Source organism: Pelodiscus sinensis, chromosome 15, assembly GCF_049634645.1.
Source record: "Pelodiscus sinensis isolate JC-2024 chromosome 15, ASM4963464v1, whole genome shotgun sequence".
Lineage (NCBI taxonomy): Eukaryota > Metazoa > Chordata > Testudines > Trionychidae > Pelodiscus > Pelodiscus sinensis.
The window spans coordinates 38854915-38876218 of record NC_134725.1 but is presented as its reverse complement, the minus strand read 5'-3'; the positions used below and the strand labels follow the sequence as shown (position 1 = coordinate 38876218).

The window sequence follows — 21304 nt, the reverse complement described above, 5'->3', positions numbered from 1 at the left end:
CCGGTATTTTGTCTCTTTGAACTCAACGGACACAATATCTTATGAAGGGGAAAAGAGGGGATCTTGGAAGGCTGTTACCTAACTAGCTAGTCGTGTTGCTCCAAAGTTCTCTCACCGATGGTACAAATCACTCTGCTGTGATCACTTTAGATGGGTGCTCGCATGGTTTAAAGAATGCATCATGAACAATACTGCTGGATAAACCCTCGCATTTCAGGCAAGAGTGCCAAATAATGGAACAGCTCACAAGTATGCTCCTGTCTATGAGAAACAGAGATGGTGCTGCAGATGCAGGGAAATGCAGATTATGCCATCAGATATGCTCTGCTGGGGGCAAACCTGCCTGCAGTGCATTTTTAATGAGTTAGATAGTGCAGTGGAGAGCATGCTTATAAAATTTGCAGAAGACCCCAAGATGGGAAGGAATAGGTACTAACACTGTGTAGGAATTCCAAACATACTTGACAAATTGGAGAATTGGCCTGAAATCAACAAGATGAAATTCAATTAAGAGGAGTTGCAAAGTATTGCAGATAGGACGGGACAATGAAATGCATAGCTATAAAATGGGGAATTACTATCTAGGTGACAATATTGCTGAAAAGGACCTGGGGATTACAGTGGATCACAAACGGAAGATGTGTTAGCAACCTGAGGCTAAAAAGGCTCATAAGATTCTGGGTATATAAACAGGAACATCATAACGAGGTAGCTGTCCCACTCTACTCAGAACTGGTGAGACTTTAGCTGGAGTTCTCTGTCCAGTTCTCCAAGCAACACTTTAATAAAGTTGTGGGCAAATTGATGAGGATCCAGAGGAGAAAAATAAAACCGATCAAAGGTTTAGAAAACCTAGGGTGGTTGACAGACTTACTCGGCCCCTGTGCAAGGTGAGGGCAGGAGGATCCATGCTCCTAGAAGGGGTGGTGTCGTGGTAGGGCTGCCCTCAGTGCTGTCCGGACTGCACTGCACACAATCTCCAGGGAGTCCTCAGGGCTGCATGGAGCGCACTTGGCGGTGCTCTGGCAGCAATTTAAAGGGCCTGTGGTTCTGGCTGCCACCCCTGCCACAGCAGAAGCAATAGCAGCCAGGAGCCAACAGGCTCTTTTGAATCCCTAAGGCCGTTACTTCCACCCCACCCCGTCAGTAAACCTGGGAAAACCTGAACTGTGAGGAAAGGTTTAAAAAATAGGGCCTGTTTAGCTTTGAGAAAAGAAGACAGAGAGGGGACCTGAGGTCAGTGGTCAGTTGTTCTCCTTGTCCACTGAAAGTTGGACAAGAAATCACGAGCTTAGTCATCAGGAAGGGAGATCTAGGTTAAATAGTAGAAAAAACTTTCTAACTCTCATGGGAGGTAAGCTCTGGAACAGGCTTTCTGGGGAGGTTGTGGAACAGGTTGGATAATCTATGTACACTAGGTCCTATCTCAATGCTGGATTTGATGACCTCTCAAGGTCCAGCTTGACATTTCTATGGTTCCATGTGTCATGCATGGCTAGCACTGAGGTGTTAAATTGGAAGGCTACATCTACACTGGCATGATTTTGCGCAAATACTTTTAACACAAGAGTTTTTGTGTTAAAGTATTTGCACAAGAGAGCATCCACACTGGCATGTGCCTTTGTGCAAGAGATGAGCTTTTGTGCAAAAGCATCCATGCCAGTGTAGATGCTCTTTTGCGCAACAAAGCTCCGATGGCCATTTTAGTCATCGGGCTTTCTTGAGCAAGAAATTAACGTTGCCTGTCTACACTGGCCTCTTGCGCAAGAACAGTTGCACAAGAGGGCTTATCCCTGAGTGGGAGCGTCAGAGTATTTGCGCAAGAAGCACTGATTTCCTACATTAGCACATCAGTGTTCTTGCGCAAGTATTCGCAGCCAGTGTAGACAGGTGGCAAGATTTTGCACAAAAGCGCCTGCTTTTGCGCAAAATCTTGCCAATATAGGCACAGCTGAAGAGACTGACTCCATGGAGTGTAATGAGTGTAGACACTGCAGGAATTCAGCTGTCTTAATAGTTTTGCACTAAGTTGGGGTGGGTGAAGAGTCAGTACCTTAAAGCATTAGGAACCTACAGACACTGCAGTCAGTCAATTCATCCACTGATTTAATCAAAACAGATTTTCAATTAAAATATAGGCACCATCATGGGGCTTGATGGAAGTGTGGTCAGAGGGAATTCTGTAAACCTAGTAAACATCATTCCTGTTGCTAGGCATGCTGCAGAATGTCTCTGTTTGAAGCAGAGTGGCAGAATCAGCCTGTATTTTCCTACCCAGTCCTGTGAGATGACAAATCTCCTCTAGGAGAAACTTAAAAAATGAGTGGTCCTTGCAGCACGTAAGAGACTAATAAAAATATAAATAGTATCATGCGCTTTTGTGGGCACAACCCATTTCTTCAGATGAAACTGAAAGTTGTGCCCACGAAAGCTCATGATACCATCTAGATTTTTTCTTAGTCTCTAAATTACTGCAGGACCATTTATTGTCTTTTAAGTTTTTTCAGTTACAGAAAAAAACACAGCTACCTCCCTAAGACTCCTACAGGAGGTTGGTTTCAATTGCCGGATGTTATCAAATTACAATGACATAAGTTAAACATTTCTGATGTGTGCCTGTGCCGGATATCCCTGCAGGTCTCCAACCATCTGCTGCCCTCTGAATATATCTGTAAACAAACTGTTAGGAGTTGGAATTCAATCAAGGCAGATTACCACCTCCTACTATACATTCACCCTGTATCATAGATATGGTAAAGTAAATCTCACTGGCCTCTTCCATACTGTGTGACAGTGCTTAGTATTCTGCTGAGCAACCTAGCAATGTTTGTATCTGAGAGTAGTATCTTGCACTGCATTTTATCCAAGAGAAAAGCAGAGGGGAAGCCGATATGCCTTTACCAAGCAGTTATGAAGTGCTGCATGCTTCCCTCTTGACTGAAATATCCCTCAATTCTTGCTGCCACCCAGCACTGAGAAATTCTGTGTTATGCTGACCTTTTGCCTGCTCTGAAGGAGTTTTCTGTATTATCTGCTAACTTGATTTGATGTAGTGACTACCAAAAGAGGTTTCCAACCCAGCTCTCTTGCCACACACAGAGACTGAAATTAAATTTCATTTACAATTAATTACTTTCTGAGAAAGCACTTTGCATACCAGAGGCTAATTTCCCCTTTGTAACAAGTTTCTGATTGCTGGGTTGATATACTGTCTCTGGAAACATTTCCATTAATAGTGATGTCCAATGTTCCCGCTAATTTTTTCCCATCCATGTGTGGAATATATTTTATTATGTGCACTGAGGCATGTGCAGATGCACATCATCAGTAGCTGTGGGTGTTCTGCTAACCAGATGGGCAGCACCTGAATTAGTCCTGGGTGGCTGTGCAAGTGCACAGCTTACAGGAAATACTAGTAATATCATAACCTCTTTATTGTCCTGCCTGAGCCAAAGAACAGCCAGTTTGAAAATCTGTCTGGGATGCTGGAACATTATTTCTACATTCAGCAGTGAAACCTTTCTTCCAGGGTTCATACAGGCTGTTGGCCTAGCCTGGCATGGAACCGCCTGTGAGCCTATGCTGAAATGCAGAGCCAGAGAGAAATCCTTTGATTATGGTTGCCAACCTTCCAGGATTGTTTTGGAGTCTCCAGGAATTAAAGATTAATTTTTAAAGATTAAGTCATATGATGAAATCTCCAGGAATTCGTCCAACCAAAGTTAGCAACTCTACACATGACTCCTTTCTCTGTGACCTGTAAACTGATTGAAAGGAAGGAAGAAAGTTGAGGGACATAGGCAGAGCCTTGGCAGATACAAAATTTATATATGCATCGGCATCTGTATCCACAAAAATAAACCACAGCTATCTTCAACTGTGCATCTACAGACATCTGCAAATGTGGATTCCCATGGTTATCTGCAAATTTGTCTGGTTCTAGATTCAAAATTTGTATCCTCTCCAGCATTCATCTCTGCAAAAACGAGCTGTAAATCCAGATACCCACAGATATAAAGTGGATATCCATGGATTTGCAGGGCTCTAGACATGGGACATGGGTCTGGAAAAGACTGGCTGGTTCATTAATTCCAGCCCCTTCTCTTACAGATCCATCAAGATCCATCTTAAAACATGCCCCATGGGGTGCTTAGAAACTGCCATCTAATTTCCTGTTTCATCTCATTCATGGCCCATTTATCCTCTAGTGCTCTTGTGCCAACATTGTCCATTAGCTTCCTGGGCTCATCTCTCTCCGTGGTGTTCACTTCCCTGCCTCAAAATCCAGGGAAAGGGAAATCTTTCCTTCCCCCACCAGTGCTGCCTTCCTGAGAATCCTCTTTCAGACAGAAAATGTCGCAGCAAGGGATGGCATTTTAAGAAGCCCTCGACTATGGGTGTCTGGTCTATAAGGCAAAACAAGGAACAAACAACCAAAAGCTGAGCTGTGTTGTCCCCACCCCACCCCTCCTGGCCTCTAACTGGCAGCTGGGGTTGTTATGGGATGGTTAGTGTGGTTCAGGCAGGTTCCAGGGCAGCTGGGAAGGCAGAGAAGCAGGGAGCCTCCTCAGTAGCCCACCCCTGAATCTGCACCGCACAGACAGACGCAAGGCTCGAATTACAGTCACAAGCCTCTCCCTGCTGTTTTGCAGCAACCTCAATTGCATTCATCTCACCAGCTCTGGAAGATGAGCTGCTGGCTGGCACCATGACCCCTACCTCTCTGGCCTGCCCCGAGGAGCAGCTGTTGCTACCATGTGGCCTCCACTGCCCCCACCTTGGGCCATGTGGCGCCCACATGTTTGGAGAGCATGAGTGGGCAGCCTGCATGTTCTCTCCCCTGCCCTGGGTTGGCCTCACCTCAGGGAGAAACCAGCAGATGGGCCATGCTCTCCCCTGATCCAAGATGGCCCCAGACGGAAGTGCAGCTCACTCTGCCCCACCCTGGGGAGAAGCCAGCAAGTGGTCTGTGTGGCCCCACCTGTCCCAGGCCAGGCAACAGTGAATAAGTCTTCCAGTGCAGTATATAGAACCATATAAACAAGTAATTGTCTGTGTGAAGTTTTAGTCTGCACTGAATTCACAAGTGCTTTTTATGTAGCCTGCTGTAAAACTAGGCAAATATCTGTATGAGTTGGTGTACCGTCTGGAATACCTCTGTGTACCCCTTGTTGAATGAAAACAGGAGTGGGCAATAACATGATGGTGATTTTCCAGGGTTAGCCCTGAGTGGGCTGCTGTGACTATACTTACCTGCATGGCTGTAGGTACTGGCAATCACAGCTCCCACTGGCAGCAGATTGGCCTTCCCAGCCAATGGCAGCAGCAGGAAGCATTGCAGACCAGGATACCACTTCCTACAGCTCCCATTGGCTGGGAATGGTGACGGGAGCAGGGATTACCAGTATCTGTGCCATGCAGGTAAATATCGTGGAGGGGCCCTGCCAGGAGCTAACCCTGGAGAACCGGATCTGGCCCGCAGTCTGGTATTTGCCCATCCCTGAGTTAGAGGAAACTTTGCATTACAAGACACAAGGATGAGACAGACAGTCACTTCTAATTCTGAAATCTTATCCTGTTAGTATGTAAATTCAAAGCATCTGAATAAAGTGCCATCAATAACTAACAGAGCTTGAAATAAATGTTGACCATAGCCATGTATTTCCACATATTTGTCTGATTTCTGCTGCACCCTGAATGGCAGCTAGGCTTAGTGTGTGTGTCTCTCTGATTATTTCAATTAGGGCTATGGACAGTGCTAGAAGAAGCACAATTTGTAAGTATATTACAATTGCAAAGCAAAATACCATAAACACCACAAAAATTCATTCCCTAAATTAGAGGCAAACTAAGACCTAAACACATTTGCAAGCCAAACAGAATTCTGCAGTGTGCAATCCACACCAAAGCAAATGACATACAACAATAATTAGTGAAGATTACACAGCAATTAACATGATTATGATTATGCTAGTTGAAATAATTCATACCATAATATCCACAATTGCATTGCAATACAATGCATGTGTAGAGAAAAAAGGATATCAGCCAAATTATGCTCTTGGTTCTGCATATATGAAAGCAGTACAATTTCAAGGCAATTAGAGAGAAAAACTTGTCCAGATTCCTCGATGACATTTTCCTGTCGATTATCCTCTGCAAGACAGATCTGTAGTTTTTCATAGAAATTATTTGTTTTTCATAATATTATGTTGTAAAATAAAATAAATTGCATGGTCAACTCCCGAACAGTGCAAGACCTCCAGTTGTAATATAATAATAGTATTCAGATAATGAAATCAATCTATGTGGTTGCCTTTTTTTGTCTTCAAGTGGTTCTTTCTGATGATAGTAAACATAAATATAAAGTTCAAAGTAATTTGAACTGGGAAGGTTTGGTGATGAAAGTGCTGTCGACATGCAAAAATCACCAAAAGTGAAAACCTGTCAAACCTGTTTTTCTGCCTCCCGTTGTGGACATTTCATGACCACATTGCTAGCTCCCTGCTGACAGATAGAGCAAAGCATTGTGGGTAAGTATCCCACAGTGCAGTGTTGTGAGAAGGCAGAGCTAATCCCTTTGCTTCTTGGGATTCCCTCATAGCTCTGTGAGCTATCTGTGCTGAGGAATGTCAAAGCAGCACAGCAGTCTCTTCAGCCCTCCCCCTGCAGCAGCAGCCTGTCTGCCGCTGTGCTCCTAGCAGGGCAGAACAGGAGCATTCCAATGATCTGCTATTTGTTTGTTCCCCAAACAGAGCAGCTCACTCAACTGTCAGATACTTCCTGGAGCTTTGAAAGGGGAGAGGTGCATGCCAGCAGATCAGCAGAGAACACAAAACACTGAGTAGAGCCATCAAGGCAGGCATTGTGGGATACTGGCAGAACCTAATTCTCTGGACAAAACAAAAAGCAGAGTCCACACTGGCTCTTTGTCAAAAATAAAGGGAAGTGAAAAGACAAAATTCTCTCGCAGCGATGGAAATTTTATGTTGCCAAAACTAAGTGTTTTTCCAACAAAAGTCACATTGTAGTGTGAGCGCTCTGTTTTGTTGCCAAAAGGCAGTTTTTGGTGACAAAATGTGCCACTATAGACAAGCCCTAGAATACTAGTAACAGCCCATTGAGATCATCTGGGGAAATGCGAACCCTGCTTTAAGAGAGGAAACAGACAGTTTCCAAACAAGACTCTGCAGGAAGACCAGCAACAAAGGAACCTGTGAACATGACTATCGTTCTTCAAGAAGTGTTGTCCTATGGCATGGAAAGAGATCAAGTGAAGCGGTGTCTCTTAGTCTTGCCTGCACTCTTAACAGTGATTTCATTCCCCAGTCGTAACAAGGTTTGCAGAAAGTCTTTGCAGATTCCATAGTCACCAGTGCTGTGCAGCACCTATCTTTAGCACTTGCAGGCAAACATGTAAAGTTTGAGTGATGTAAACAGTTACCTCCAGATTATCAGCACAGATGCCCAAGGAGCCAGAATTACCACTGCAGAAAAGTGTAAATAATTATGCCATTTCCACAGCAATCCTCTTGGAAGAGTCTATACTAACACAGCAATGAGCATGATTGAACACGCCTGTCCTCTACTGCATGGAACTAGAGGCACATGTTGCAGGCCACACACTAGTAAACAGCTATCAGAGATGCTCATTTTGCAGCAGTGCAGTCCAGTGTTCCCCCCAATATCAGCATGAAGTTCCAAGTATGCATCATTGTGAGTACCATTAACTTTCTAGAGTACAATAGGCTTGTTATAATATCAATGGGCCTAGACTAGAGAAAGGACAGACCCTCCATCCCACAGAACAATATGGGCTCGTCTACATTGGCCCCTTTTCCGGAAGGGGCATGTTAATTTCAGCCATCATAGTAGGGAAATGCGCGGGGGATTTAAATATCCCCCGCGGCATTTAAATAAAAATGTCCGCCGCTTTTTTCCGGCTTTTAGAAAAGCCGGAAAAGAGCGTCTACACTGGCCCCGATCCTCCGGAAAAAGCGCCCTTTTCCGGAGGGTCTTATTCCTACTTTGAAGTAGGAATAAGACCCTCCGGAAAAGGGCGCTTTTTCCGGAGGATCGGGGCCAGTGTAGACGGACATTTTTATTTAAATGCCACGGGGGATATTTAAATCCCCCGCGCATTTCCCTACTACGATGGCTGAAATTAACATGCCCCTTCCGGAAAAGGGGCCAGTGTAGACGTAGCCCATCTGTAAGGACCCCACAGTGTAAGAGATGACTTCTTGGCTGCGTCTAGACTAGCATGATTTTGCGGAAATACTTTTAACTGAAATTTTTTTCCATTAAAAGTATTTCCACAAAAGCACGTCTAGATTGGCAAGTGCCTTTGCACAAAAGATTTGCTTTTGCACAAAAGCATCCGTGGCCAGTCTAGATGCGATTTTGCGCAAGAAAGCCCCGATCACCATTTTAGCCATTGGGGCTTTTTTGTGCAAAACAGTTCTTCCCTGTTTACACTGGCCCTCTTGAGCAAGTATTCTTGCACAAGAGGGCTTTTTCCCAAGCGGGAGCGTGAAAGCATTTGTGCAAGAAGCATTGATTTTGTACATTACAAAGTCAGTGCTCTTGCGCAAATTCAAGCAGCCAGTGTAGACAGCTGGCAAGTTTTTGTGCAAAATCTTGCCAGTCTAAATGCACCCCTATAGTATAACATAAGTCTGGTAGGGATGTGATAAATACACACACAGAAAAACAGTTCTAATTTTTATATATGTGTGTCCAGTCACTCAGGGACTGTTCAGAATTATTTGGCTACTGACCCCTCCAAGCAAAGGCTTCCTGAATACTCCCCTATCTCTTGCATACTGAGTTTAGAAGTTCCATAGTATAGCGGTTTCACACCTTGTTCCCCAATGAGCCAAAAAAATCACATAGTTTTCGATTCACTTTCTAATAAAAAGTTGACATTTTATTCCCACTTATATACTGGGATTCAGAGTTGATTGCCATCATTGTGCAGACACTTAATAGCAGAGAATTGCAGACAAAGTTAATCAAATTCCTGATCTCTGTACACTAGACTGAATATATCCCTTCCTTTTGGCAATTGCTAGTTCAGGAAAGGAAAACTGTCCCTATTTTAGCAAGATGTGAACACCAGTTAGATTTATTTCTCATTACTGGTGGTTTGTGTAAGTGAAATCTTAATAAAATCAAGATCAACTGATACAAGACACATGGGCTCCTTCTCATTAACTCACTAGTTTCATAACCTTCTGTTTGTTTTCATTTGATAACAGCTTCCTGCTTCATACTTCAGTCTTTGATTATCAGCATCTATTTGCAGTTATAAGGTTAGGATTTGGAATTTGCCTTTCCATGAACTTTAGAATGGCTCCAGATTGAGACATGTCTTTCTGCCCTGAATGGAAAGGATCTTTTTGAAATAGGCCATGGCTGGACCAATATGTTGCTTTTATTTATCTCTCGGTAGAGATAAATACAGTGCTATCCATTTATTATAAATCCAGCACAGTTCATCTCAATAATGTAGTTTAATCCAAAATTTGTGATTTCTTTCCATTCACTTACAATTACACCTACATAATTTGGACCAAAGACCTACTATATCCATAGGAATTAAGACACATGCATTCTTAATGGTAGAGTACAATTCTGCACTCTCAGAACACTATGCTATCTCATGCAGGATTCATGTCAATTACCTATGCCTAAGTCTAATCATTGCTTTTATTGGTTTTAAATTCCTTTTCACACCAGCAATAGGCAAGGTTCAGAGACACATTTTCAATCCACAACAAAAGGGATTTAAAATATTTGCTGCATGGGGTCTTGCTCTTCCAAAAATTCATTCTGATTTGTATTTAGTTATTTTGCCATGTACAGAACCTGACCTTATAGAGCTCAGACCTCTGCACAATAAGAACACAGGGTATGTCTACACGACAGCGCTAATTCGAACTAACTTAGTTCAAATTAGTTAATTCGAACTAAGCTAATTCAAACTAACGGATCCAGACTAAAAAACTAGTTCAAATTAGCGTTTTGCTAATTCGAACTAGCATGTCCACACAGAGTGGACCCTGAACCGGGGTTAAGGATGGCCGGAAGCAGTGCCGGCAGGGCATCAGATGAGGACTTAGAGCATGGAGCTACTGCCTCAGGCTAGCCGAGGGCTGTGCTTAAAGGGACCCAACCCCCACCCCGGGCAGACAGTTCTCAGGGGTGCCCCGCTTGCAAAGCAGTACTGACTTGGATTGCCCAGAGTACCCACACTGGGCACATCACAGCACTCGGCCATCAGACCGGCTGCACTTGCCGCAGGCTGCCATCTGGGGAGAGGGGGCAATTGGGGGGCTGCAGGAGAGCTTCCACCCCCAGAAGCCCGCTGAGCCAGCCCAGTCCTCCCCATAGGGGGCTCGTACCTCATTCCTCCCTCACCTCCTTCCACTTACCCCTCCCTATCTCCCCTTCCTGATGTACAAAATAAAGGACAATTGTGTTCAAAAATAGAATCTCTCTTTATTGAACAAAACTGGGGGAGACTGGGAAAAGGAGGTGGGAGAGGGGAAGAGAGGGGGTGGGAGAGGGGAGGGCAACTACAATGATGAGGGGTTTGGAACAGGTCCCATATGAAGAGAGGCTAAAGAGACTGGGACTTTTCAGTTTAGAAAAGAGGAGACTGAGGGGGGATAGGATAGAGGTCTATAAAAGCATGAGTGGGGTGGAGAAGGTGCATCAAGAAAAGTTCTTCATTAGTTCCCATAATAGAAGGGCTAGAGGACACCAAAGGAAAGGAATGGGAAGCAGGCTTCAAACTAATAACAGAAAGTTCTTCTTCACAAAGCAAATAGTCAACCTGTGGAACTCCTTGCTGCAGGAGGCTGTGAAGGCTAGAACTACAGCAGAGTTTAAAAAGAAGTGAGATCAGTTCATGGAGGTTGGGTCCATGGAGTGGTATTAGCCGGGGGTAGGAGTGGTGTCCCTGCCCGAAGTTTGTGGAAGGCTGGAGAGGGATGGCACGAGACAAATGGCTTGGTCACTGTCTTTGGTCCATCCCCTCCAGGGTCCCTAGGGTTAGCCGCTGTCGGCAGACAGGCTACTGGGCTAGATGGACCTTTGGTCTGACCCAGGACAGCCATTGTAAGCTCAGGGCTCAGGGTCGAGGGTCTCAGTGGACCACCTTGATTTTCATGCAAACCTGCTCCTGGGTGACCAGGCTGGCAGCTCTCCTGCCCTAGACGGCCACTTTCCTGTGCCTAGTGCGGAGGTCGTGGACAAGGTCCACGATGTCTGCACTGGACCAAGCAAGCGCCTGCCTCTTGCAGTCCTGGGCAAGCTCCCAGGAGCCGCCAGCCTGGTCCCGGGAAGAGGAGGAGGGCTGGGGGGCATCGGGTGGCTGGCTCGAGCCATGCCAGGTTCAGGGTCTGCTGGCTGGGTGCTGGCAGGCTTGCACCTGGCACGGGCATCGTAGCCAGCCCGTGCCCCTTTAAGGGGTCCGGGGCGGGAAGGGGGGCAATAGAGTTTCCCTGGTGTTGGCCAGAGTGGCCACCAGGGAAAGCTGGGGAGGGCTAGCCTCCCACTAGTTCGAATTAAGGGGCTACACACCCCTTAATTCGAACTAGTAAGTTCGAACTAGGCTTAATCCTCGTACAATGAGGTTTACCTAGTTCGAACTAAGCGCTCCGCTAGTTTGAGTTAAGTTTGAACTAGCGGAGCGCTAGTGTAGCGCCTATCAAAGTTAATTCAAACTAACGTCCGTTAGTTCGAATTAACTTTGTAGTGTAGACATACCCACAGTGTTTAACTTTACATGGAAGACATTAGTATTAATCCTGAAAAATCACATAACTGCAGCACAACTACATATCAGACTGACTGCACACAACTCCAGGGTAGCTATACATCAGGTGCACACTAAACCCCACTTTGTGATGGCTTCATGTCAGAAAGTCAGATAACGTATATAGAAATGAAACAAATAGGTGCACAATCCAGGCAAGAACTTGGAGCTAGACTGTGTGTGGATTGTGTGGGCAAGAGATGTGCAATGGGAGCAACCTCCCCTCTTGCTCTGCCACTCACACAAACCTCTTGTGTGCCTGCATAGCCTCCTTGGGCTTGGTTCTGGATATGCAGGAGAAAGCAAGTGTGTGTTGGGTGAGCAGCGCCTTGGCTGGCGCATCTGATCTGGGGAGAGGGGTAGCTTATTTGAAACTGGTCCACCCAAATTACCATTCTCCTGGGAGCATGGCTAGATTCCCTTCCCTGTGCAGCCCCTGGGCCAATGGAGTGATGCACCTTCTCATATACAGACGTCCTGGCAATGCTGCAACACAGACCTCAATCTGAGGACATGTGAAAATTCTGCCCATGTAAGTTCTTCGCATGTAGGCACTTTTCAAGTAGCTAAATGGGTGTACAAGGGTGAGAGAGAAAAACTGTTCTCCTTGGCCTCTGAGGGTAGGACAAGAAGCAATGGGCTTAAACTGCAGCAAGGGAGGTTTAGGTTGGACATTAGGAAAAACTTCCTAACTGTCAGGGTGGTTAAACACTGGAATAAATTGCATAGGGAGGTTGTGGAATCTCCATCACTGGAGATATTTAAGAGCAACTTGGGTAGACATCTGCCAGGGATGATTTAGATTGTGCATGGTCACAGGGGATTGAACTTGAAGACCTCTGGACCAGGGCTCCCTCTGTGCTGTGAGGCAGCACAGCTTCACGGGTGATTAATCAGCCCTGAGTAGTCAGTGAGCTCTGTGCACGGAGCTCTGAACCTCTGACTGGGCAGGGCTGATGAATCACATGTGAAACTGAACTGCTGCGCAGTTTAGAGGGAACACTGCTCTCGAGGTCCCTTCCAGTTCTAGTGTTCTTTGGTTCTATCTAGGTTGTAAAGTCACTGTCTGTCTGAAGATCCCAAAGGTACGACGGAGGAACTTCCTTAGGCAGAGTAGCATTTCCTCATATCAGGAATCTCTCTGGCTTCCACGGAGCTATTCTTGGGAGTAAATTCTTTTCTGCAAGTAAAGACAGCACACATGGCCTCTGTGCTGTTGTTTTATATGTGCTTTATGTTCCAGCCTTTTCCTGGGGCTAATTTCTAGTCTCTCACAGCGGTGAGCCAAGCTGTGCCTTGTCTTTTAAGTATCTAGCTGTCTCGCTGCTTATACATGCCATGGCCCAACTTGTTTACAGCTTGTTTACATTTTTCTTAAAAATTAACATGTCATACATTTATACACTTTCATATACAATGTTCCCTGAATGGTAAATATGTGAGTGTGCGGCACCCAAATCCACAGATAGATTGCATTATCTCTTTAAATCATCTCTAGAGAATACGTCAAGTCATATTATCTGGCTTGAAGTGGGGTTTTGAAGTAGCGGCTTTCATCTAACACTCCACTGATCCTGGTTTGGAACTGACTGCCTTCCTTGAGTTGATGTTTGACCTTAAATACCATGCTTTCCCACTGAGCTTCCTTCTCCACATGTTGCAAAAACCATAGCCTGAAACATTTTCACAGTCTCTGGACCAATGATTCTATAGTCCCTGACTTGATTAGGAGGTCACTTTTCTACAGAGATTTTAAATAATACATTAAAATTAATGACAACACGATGTTAACCTCACAATTATGCCCCACCATATAACTTTCCTGTTTCTACCTCAAATGGCAGCTACCTTAAATGATGGTGTGATCTGTCAAACTATGACCTATTCATAAAGTGAATACTTGTCAAGACATTCTTCATAATCTTTGGTACTGTTTTGCCATTGTGTGATAACACCCCCTTTTTAAGGCTCATCTGTAATAACATCTACAGGTGTCTCCTCAGTTCCCCTCCACATACCTGAAAATTAGACAATATTGGGGGGAGGAGAGGGCGACAGGTGCATGGTGAAGGCTGTTTGAGAAGCTTAGCAGACTAAAATAGTTCATTAGTTGGTGCGTTATGCAAACATGCATGTTGAACAAACTATGAAATTGTGTTTATTTTAATGAGACAGCAAGTATTGAAAATGCAATGAAGTATTTTTGCCAGATAAGCCACTTTGATGAAACCATCAGCGATATTTGCAAACTGATTGCTATTTAACCCACTACTATTTTAAAAATACACTAGCTTGAAAGAAAGTAAATGTGAAATCAGTAGATGTTACCACCTGTGACGATTGGGACGGAGTCGAAAGGCAATCCTGGGGACCAGCAATCATTGGTCTGTTTATTACTGAGCAACAGTCAGCGTACAATAAGCCACCTGCAGCAGTTACGTTAGGTTCTCACTTGGGTCTGCAGTTGCTTTTGCATTCAGATTAGAATCACATCTACTGCAGGTTTGCCCTCTACTGTCCATATCAAATGGGTGATGATGCCTCTGGCTGAGATCCTGGCACACTGTACAGGAACAGGTCTGGCTGACAGCCCTTGCGACATAGGCTGAAGCAGTCATGAGATGGAAGGAATTGCTCATTCCCTCTTTCCTCCCCATTCAATGGTGGGAACAGGCATGTGACCAGGAGACCTCACTCTGACCTTAAAAGTCTCTATCTTCCACCAACAAGAGGGGTTTTGATGGAATCATAGAGACAATAAGTGCATGTACCCTGGCACATAATTCAGTGTGTCATTTTGCTCGGCCTAGATGGGCAAGTTTGCTCAGGCCTCCAGTGGCAGCTAGAGCTTTTGGCAAAGCACCAGACTGCTAAAGGGCAAACGCAAGTCACTGGCAACACAGCACTAGTCTGAATAGCAAACACAGACCTGAACTACTCTCCTACTCCACTTTACTTCGCAGATGTGGCTATAGCACCATCCCCGCAGCCTTCAACAAACAACAAGCTCTTTCTGAAGCCAATGGCTACTGCACACTTCCTGACAGAAGCAGAATGTTAGACCTGAGGCAGCCCTTCAGAGGACTGCAGATCGTGATGGTGACACCAAAATATCAGCATTTGGACCAGATGTTTTCAGTGAGCTCCAAGAACTTTGAGCTCTGTTGAACTTCAGTGGCATGATTGTTGGAGGCAATAGCCACTTCTTAAGAATAGGCAGCTGGCAACCCAAGGGACTCCTGACCACGGCTGCTCATATGAATCCAGGGCCGAGGTTCATCACAGAAGCTCAGGAAAAACATCATGCTTCTCACTCAAAGTTTGCAACAAGTATGATCACAGCCTCTCTCTCACCCTAGCTCTTACATTGTTCACCAAACTTCATATGAGACAACCGACAGCTTACCACTATTTGTGAGACCTAGTAGCCCAATGAAATGGATCCTTACTAGATCCAGACACAAAACCATGCATTTACTATTTGTTCTTCGCTGTTGCTGAGTAGGACTTTTCAACTTTTTTGATCTTACTCAAAGTCTGTCTTGTTGTTGTTTGTTTAGCAAAAGCACTGGGATGCTGTTATGGATATTGCTTCTGGAGCTGCATTGCCTGCTGTAATATTAAGGCTCCCTGTGGTGCAGATTTACCTTTTAGCTACAGAAAACAGCTGTGTGTCATTTTGGACAGCTGATTCATCCCACGTCTTCTATTCAGAGGCTTCCCCGCACTCCCATCCAGACCTAACAATCCACACTGAGAACAGAGCGGTACTTTGGACTTTCAGTTCTCCCTCCTATATTTTCTTGGATGGCTCATTCTGGCTGTACATGTGGGAACAATATTTTGCACAGACAGAAGAAGAGCACTAGTCTGAGCTTGGCAACCCCCCTCCTCATTACCATCCAGCAAAGCATCCCTGGTCTGTGACACTGAGAGATGTCCATCTGGCCTACCTTATCCTGTCAAACAGAGACATTTCAATGGCAGCTGCCAGATCTGGTTTCTATTGCCGGCTTCATTCTGCTGCAAATTGACAGAGTATCCCAAATGAAAGGGCTTGGAATAAGCATGCCCTACACTGCAAATGCTGTCAGCCAGCCACTGAACTGCTTCAAGAGTAGAAGAATGAGCTTGTGGTTAAACAGTTGCCTGGGACTCAAGAGAGCTGGAGACTTTGTCTACACTTGTTGGCTGTGTCTACATTGGCACCCTTTTCCATAAAAGGGATGCTAATGAGACACTTCAGAATTGCAAATGCCGCGGGGGATTTAAATATCCCCCGCGGCATTCGCATGAATATGGCTGCCGCTTTTTTCCGGCTCGGGGTTTTGCCGGAGAAAAGCGCCAGTCTAGATGGGATCTTGCGGAAAATAAGCCCTTTTCCGGAAGATCCCTTATCTTGAAAGTAGGAATAAGGGATCTTCCAGAAAAGGGCTTATTTTCCGCAAGATCCCGTCTAGACTGGCGCTTTTTTCCGGTAAAACCCCGAGCCGGAAAAAAGCGGCAGCCATGTTCATGCAAATGCCGCGGGGGATATTTAAATCCCCCGTGGAATTTGCAATTCCGAAGTGTCTCATTAGCATCCCTTTTACGGAAAAGGGTGCCAGTGTAGACACAGCCGCTAAGTTTAGACCCCAGCAGTGGGAGCACTTCAACACCAGTGTAATCAGAGCTGCAAAGCTAGGAGAGAGCTCTCCCAGCACTCTTCGTTTACAATGGTGCCGTATAGCACTGTAACTCTCTGCATGCAGGGGTGGGAACAGGGTTCACGCCCCTGAGCGAGAAAGGTACAGTGCAGTAAAGTGGCAGCGTAGAAAAGCCCTAGCTCCCCATCTGTAAAATGGAGACAATAATGCTTCCCTTCCCAGCATGCCAGTGAAATTCTCAGGTACGAGGTGAAATACACCATGGAAGAAGTCTAAATTTAAAAAGTTCAAGCTTGGTTTGTGCTGTAGGTCCCAAATCCTGGTTTCCTTTCAGTGGGATTGATCAATAGTATCGTGACATGCTTGGTGACCAAATATAGCCTCTCTGAATCTCTCTCCTCTCTCTCTTACACACACACACACACACACACACACTTCCTTCCTTCCATCTTCCATGGAGTCAGGATTTCACTCATGATTCCATTGCTTCCTTGAAGGACAGCAGCCACACAGTTCTTGTAGATAAACTGGAGAACATCAAGGTGTGGGTCTGTTACAGCATCCAATACAACCATTGCAAAATCCTCTCATGTATCATGTTAGACCATAGTCTTCCAACTCATTCTGTAAATGCTATTGTATCATGCTACGGCAGCCATCAAGTGCAAGGGGAGCAGATATTCTGAAAAATTACAGAGGTTCTTAACCAGGATACAAGTACCTATGGGGGCATACAGAGGTCTTTCAAGGAGTACATGAACTCATATAGATATTTCTCTAGTTTTACAACAAGCTATATAAAAAGCACTAGAAACATCAGTACAAACAAAAATTTCAATAAAGACAATGACTGGTTTATACTGCTCTATATACTAAACTCTGAATTGTAAGTAAAATATTTATATTCCAAATTATTTCTTTTACAGTGATATTCAGGTTCCACCTCTCTAATCCAGCACCCTTGGCACCTGAGGGTGCCAAACCAGAGAATTTGCCAGACCACATGAGGTCAATATTGTCTAGCAGTATTATCAACACTCCCACTGCTTGCTGGGCTCTTAGAAGACATGTAGGGGTAAATTAGAGCTTAACAACAGCACAGAACACTGAAAGCTAGAACTGCTGGCTGTAAACAAACTTTATGGGACTGCAGGAAAGCTGGCCACACCCATGATAAATAGACATCTGGCTAACTAAAATCATGCCAGACCACGGATGTTGTTGGACCAGAGTGTGCCAGATTAAGGAGTTTCAACCTGAAGTTAAAATAAGAAAGTCAACAATTTTTCAGGAATATTGTGAAACAACACTTTTGTATTTTATGTCTGATTGTATACGTTTTTAAGTGAGATGAAACTTAGGGGGAAAAAGACAAATCAGTTTCCTCAAAGAGGTACGGTAGCCTGGAAAGGTTGGGAGCCACTGGTTATAACATGATACTGCAGTAATGAAGAGTATGAAAGATGAAGACGTGACAGATGTGATAAAGGTTGTGTGAAATGAGGAACTCTGAATGGTATTCTTAAGATTTTCCAAACTTTTTCTGACTCAGAATTCTGGATGTTGATCCTAACAGAAAATCCAACCCTTTTTAACATTCACCAGGCACTTGCTCTTATCTAGTTGAATGCAGTCTCTTTTATTTAAAAGGGCAATGAACAATTGTCAGAAATAAACACCAGATAGTAACTTATTTTGCAACTTAATGCCATTGCTTTGGAGGTCTGCTCAAGTGAAGGATACTGGTGTGGAAGAATTGGTGTTGGCTAGCAACATGTTTTTGCATTGTACCTGCTTCTTTTATCATTCTAACTGGGCAAGCTGCAGAAGTGTGACTTTACACAGGAAATACTCTACCTTTCAAATACGAGTAGCCTGGTAGCACCTCGTCTTGTTGCACCCTGACAAGGTTTCCAACTGGATACTACTACAGTTCTTGCAGGTTCTAGGAAAGGGACGTTCTCCTGATTCTATGCCTGGTACCTCTCTGGTACCTTGACAATGAGGGTATGTCTAGACTGCATCCCTCTGTCAGCAGAGACATGCAGATTAGGCAGGTTGACATTGCAAATGAGGCAGGGATTTAAATATCCCATGCCTAATTTGCATAAAAATGTCCACTGTGTATTGCCAACTCAGCACTTTGTTGGCAAAAAGCAGCAGTCTAGAAGGGGATCAGTCAAGAAAGAAAGCCTTTTTTGACAGATCCAGTAAACATCCTTGCAGGAAGCATACCCTTAGTGTTCAAAGTATCTACAGACAACTCGGCCTGCATCACACCCCGTCTGTTACCACTGACATGTTTTGGTCTAAGACAGTTCTGGGCATCTCTTACCTCAGGCTGCAGCTGCCTGTGGACTGCTTAGAGAGACTCCCAGCAACACTGGAAACTGAAGGTGATGACCATCCCAGTGAAGATCCCAGCCAGGATTTGAGGCTTTCTTCTGGCTCCAGACTCAGAGTGGAGCCTAAGCTAGACTGGTTGTCCCTGCAAGTAGAACACAGCAGCATTTCACTCTGGCATGCCTTCCTTCCCCAAAGACTGCAAGGGGATCTAAGGAACACTGGAAAATGGGCTATTTGAAAATGTTCTCCTGCCTGGGCTCTCTCTCCTGACTTTGCAAGGCTCCGGGACTGGAAACAACCCCATCCCCAGTCTTTCACAGATTGTAGAATTTGTGCTGCAATCTCATGTCAAACCAAGCCATGCACATGAAAAATGAAGTGAGGGAAAGATGTCTAAAACCTACATGGGTTCTCTCAGGGTGGTAGTTTGTGGTGGCTTTTGTTTGATCTGTATTGGTCCCTTCATCCCTAATCTTTTAAAAAAAATCCTCCAGATGAGAGAAACTGTTCCGGCCTTCTAAAGCGGTAGCATAGACTGGCTCAGAGTCTCCTTTCAGCACATATGAAACAAACTTTTCCAGGCAATCTGATGTTTGTGCAATTGCCACTTCAGCTGTCTGTTCCCACTCTGGCTGGTGAAAACACTCTGTAACCCAGATTGCTTGTGTGCAAACAGAATCATCATCTTATTCACTGCATGTTCAGTTCAAGGATGATGGCTTCAGTCAGAAAACACATTTGAATTAGTCCTCCAGATCTGCATTAGAAGTGGGTTCAAACCTCCCAAAAGGGTTTCCCACTATGCCACGGGTTTGGTCCCCAACATTGGTGTCCCCTGCTGACAGGTTGATTCCCTTTAAGAAAGTCAATTCCTTTGAAAGTACAGGCCAGTTTAATTTTCTCAAATATGACCAGGCAAATAAAAATAAAGTAAGGCCATCTGTCTTGGGTTAATAGGCAGAATATCTGGGGAAGCGTAGAATATCAGTCTAGCTGCAGTGTATTGCAAAGGCAATCCATCTGACATTCCATCTGAAAATAATCAAAGTGCATTTAATAAGAGCACGAGCACATTCTCACCAGGTATTGACATATCCTTGCCAAATGAGATTTTGACAACTCTGAGTCAATATCACAAAAAGATTTCAAAAGCTTTTACCCACTAGCAGGTCTTCATGTTCACTTACATATCTCCTCTTGAATAGGCAGATTCCCGGGCTGTCTGGACACTGTAATGAAGGAACAAAAGATCACTGTAATAGGCGATGGATTTGTACTGAATCACAAGCATCAGCTTTTCTTTGAGGAGATCAAAAAAACATTGCAGATTCATTGTAACACAACTTGCTCATCCACCTTTTGGAGGCAAGGAGCAGCAGAGCTAACAAGGCCTCTTCCTACCTGTCCAAAGTATTTCCTGAACACCAATCCCACCACAGAAGAAAGGCACATGCACACCCACAGACACACACCGATGCTACTGTTGTGCACACGGGGTATATGTGTGTGTGCTATATTTGATGTGCGCCAGTCAAAGAGCCCACTGCTGCTAATGTATGATGTGCAAGTCGAATAGCTAACAATCCTGTAATATGCTCAAACACTTTGCCCAGGTTTGTGGGCTGACAAAAGGGACTAATGCGATGAGAACTAATGTTATGCCTGTTGGGAGCCACAATGCTATCTGCTGTTCTGCATCAGAGCATGTTGATTTTCCTAGGATCTACATATTGCAATATGTGAGGGGCGTGATGTTACTGCCACGCCTGTGTGCACTGCAGTTCACTCCGCTGAAGTCAGAGGTAAAACACAGGCATTGATCATTTGTAAATCAGAGCCCCTGCAACATGCAAAAGGCTAATTTGTCACAGATCTGGTGTTTCATTCCCAAACATTCAATAAACAGCTGAGCAGAAAACCTGAATTTATTAATTTAAGTTAGTAACAGGTTGCGTCTGTTTCAGGATCCACTGGTTACAAGTTCCAAACTGCAGGGAAATACGAAAATTGAAACCATGGACCAATGCTGTGGCAACTTAGAGACTAACAAATACATTAAATCATGAGTTTTTGTGATTAAAACACACTCGATGAAGTGGGTTTTGCCCACAAAAGCTCATGATCTAATATATTTTGGTTAGTTTCTAAGGTGCCACAGGACTGCTTGTTGTTTTTAAAGTTACAGACTAATAATGTGTCTACCTCACTAAGAGGTGCAGAGGAAGCATCATTAGACATTATGCTATGGTAACTCTGGAGGGGTAAATAACTGTAAAGAGGACAAAACCTCATTTCTCTCAGCCCAGCAGCCTGGAAAGTCCCTGCTGAGATATACTTCTCCATCAGGAATAAAGTATCTATTGTCTCTGAAAGCAGCTTTGATTAAAAAGGGCATTTATGAGCTTTTGGGTTTCACCCTTTCCTAATAATTGGGGAAAGATTTTTATGTATCTACTCCTTCTCTCTGTGTGTCATAATGCCACCATAG

The 21304-nt window shown here is 44.5% G+C and overlaps 1 protein-coding gene and 1 long non-coding RNA gene across 7 annotated transcripts in view; one reads left to right on the top strand and one right to left on the bottom strand.

The window, feature by feature from the left end:
- Nucleotides 1-21304, bottom strand: part of MYO18B (myosin XVIIIB) — a 243277-nt gene that overhangs the window by 24794 nt on the left and 197179 nt on the right. For 4 of the 5 annotated variants that reach the window (XM_075898877.1, XM_075898880.1, XM_075898879.1 and 1 more), the window contains 2 exons: nt 20004-20045; nt 18806-18958 (listed from right to left, as the gene is read on the bottom strand). In XM_075898877.1, coding sequence (XP_075754992.1) covers nt 18806-18958; nt 20004-20045 — 195 coding nt within the window. Of the gene's footprint in view, nt 1-18805; nt 18959-19293; nt 19849-20003; nt 20046-21304 lie in introns of those variants that run through there. The other variant, XM_075898881.1, reaches the window with a different exon arrangement.
- The window catches only part of LOC142818529 (uncharacterized), a 45557-nt gene that overhangs the window by 18287 nt on the left and 5966 nt on the right, over nt 1-21304 (top strand). The gene's annotated exons all lie outside the window — the stretch shown is intronic.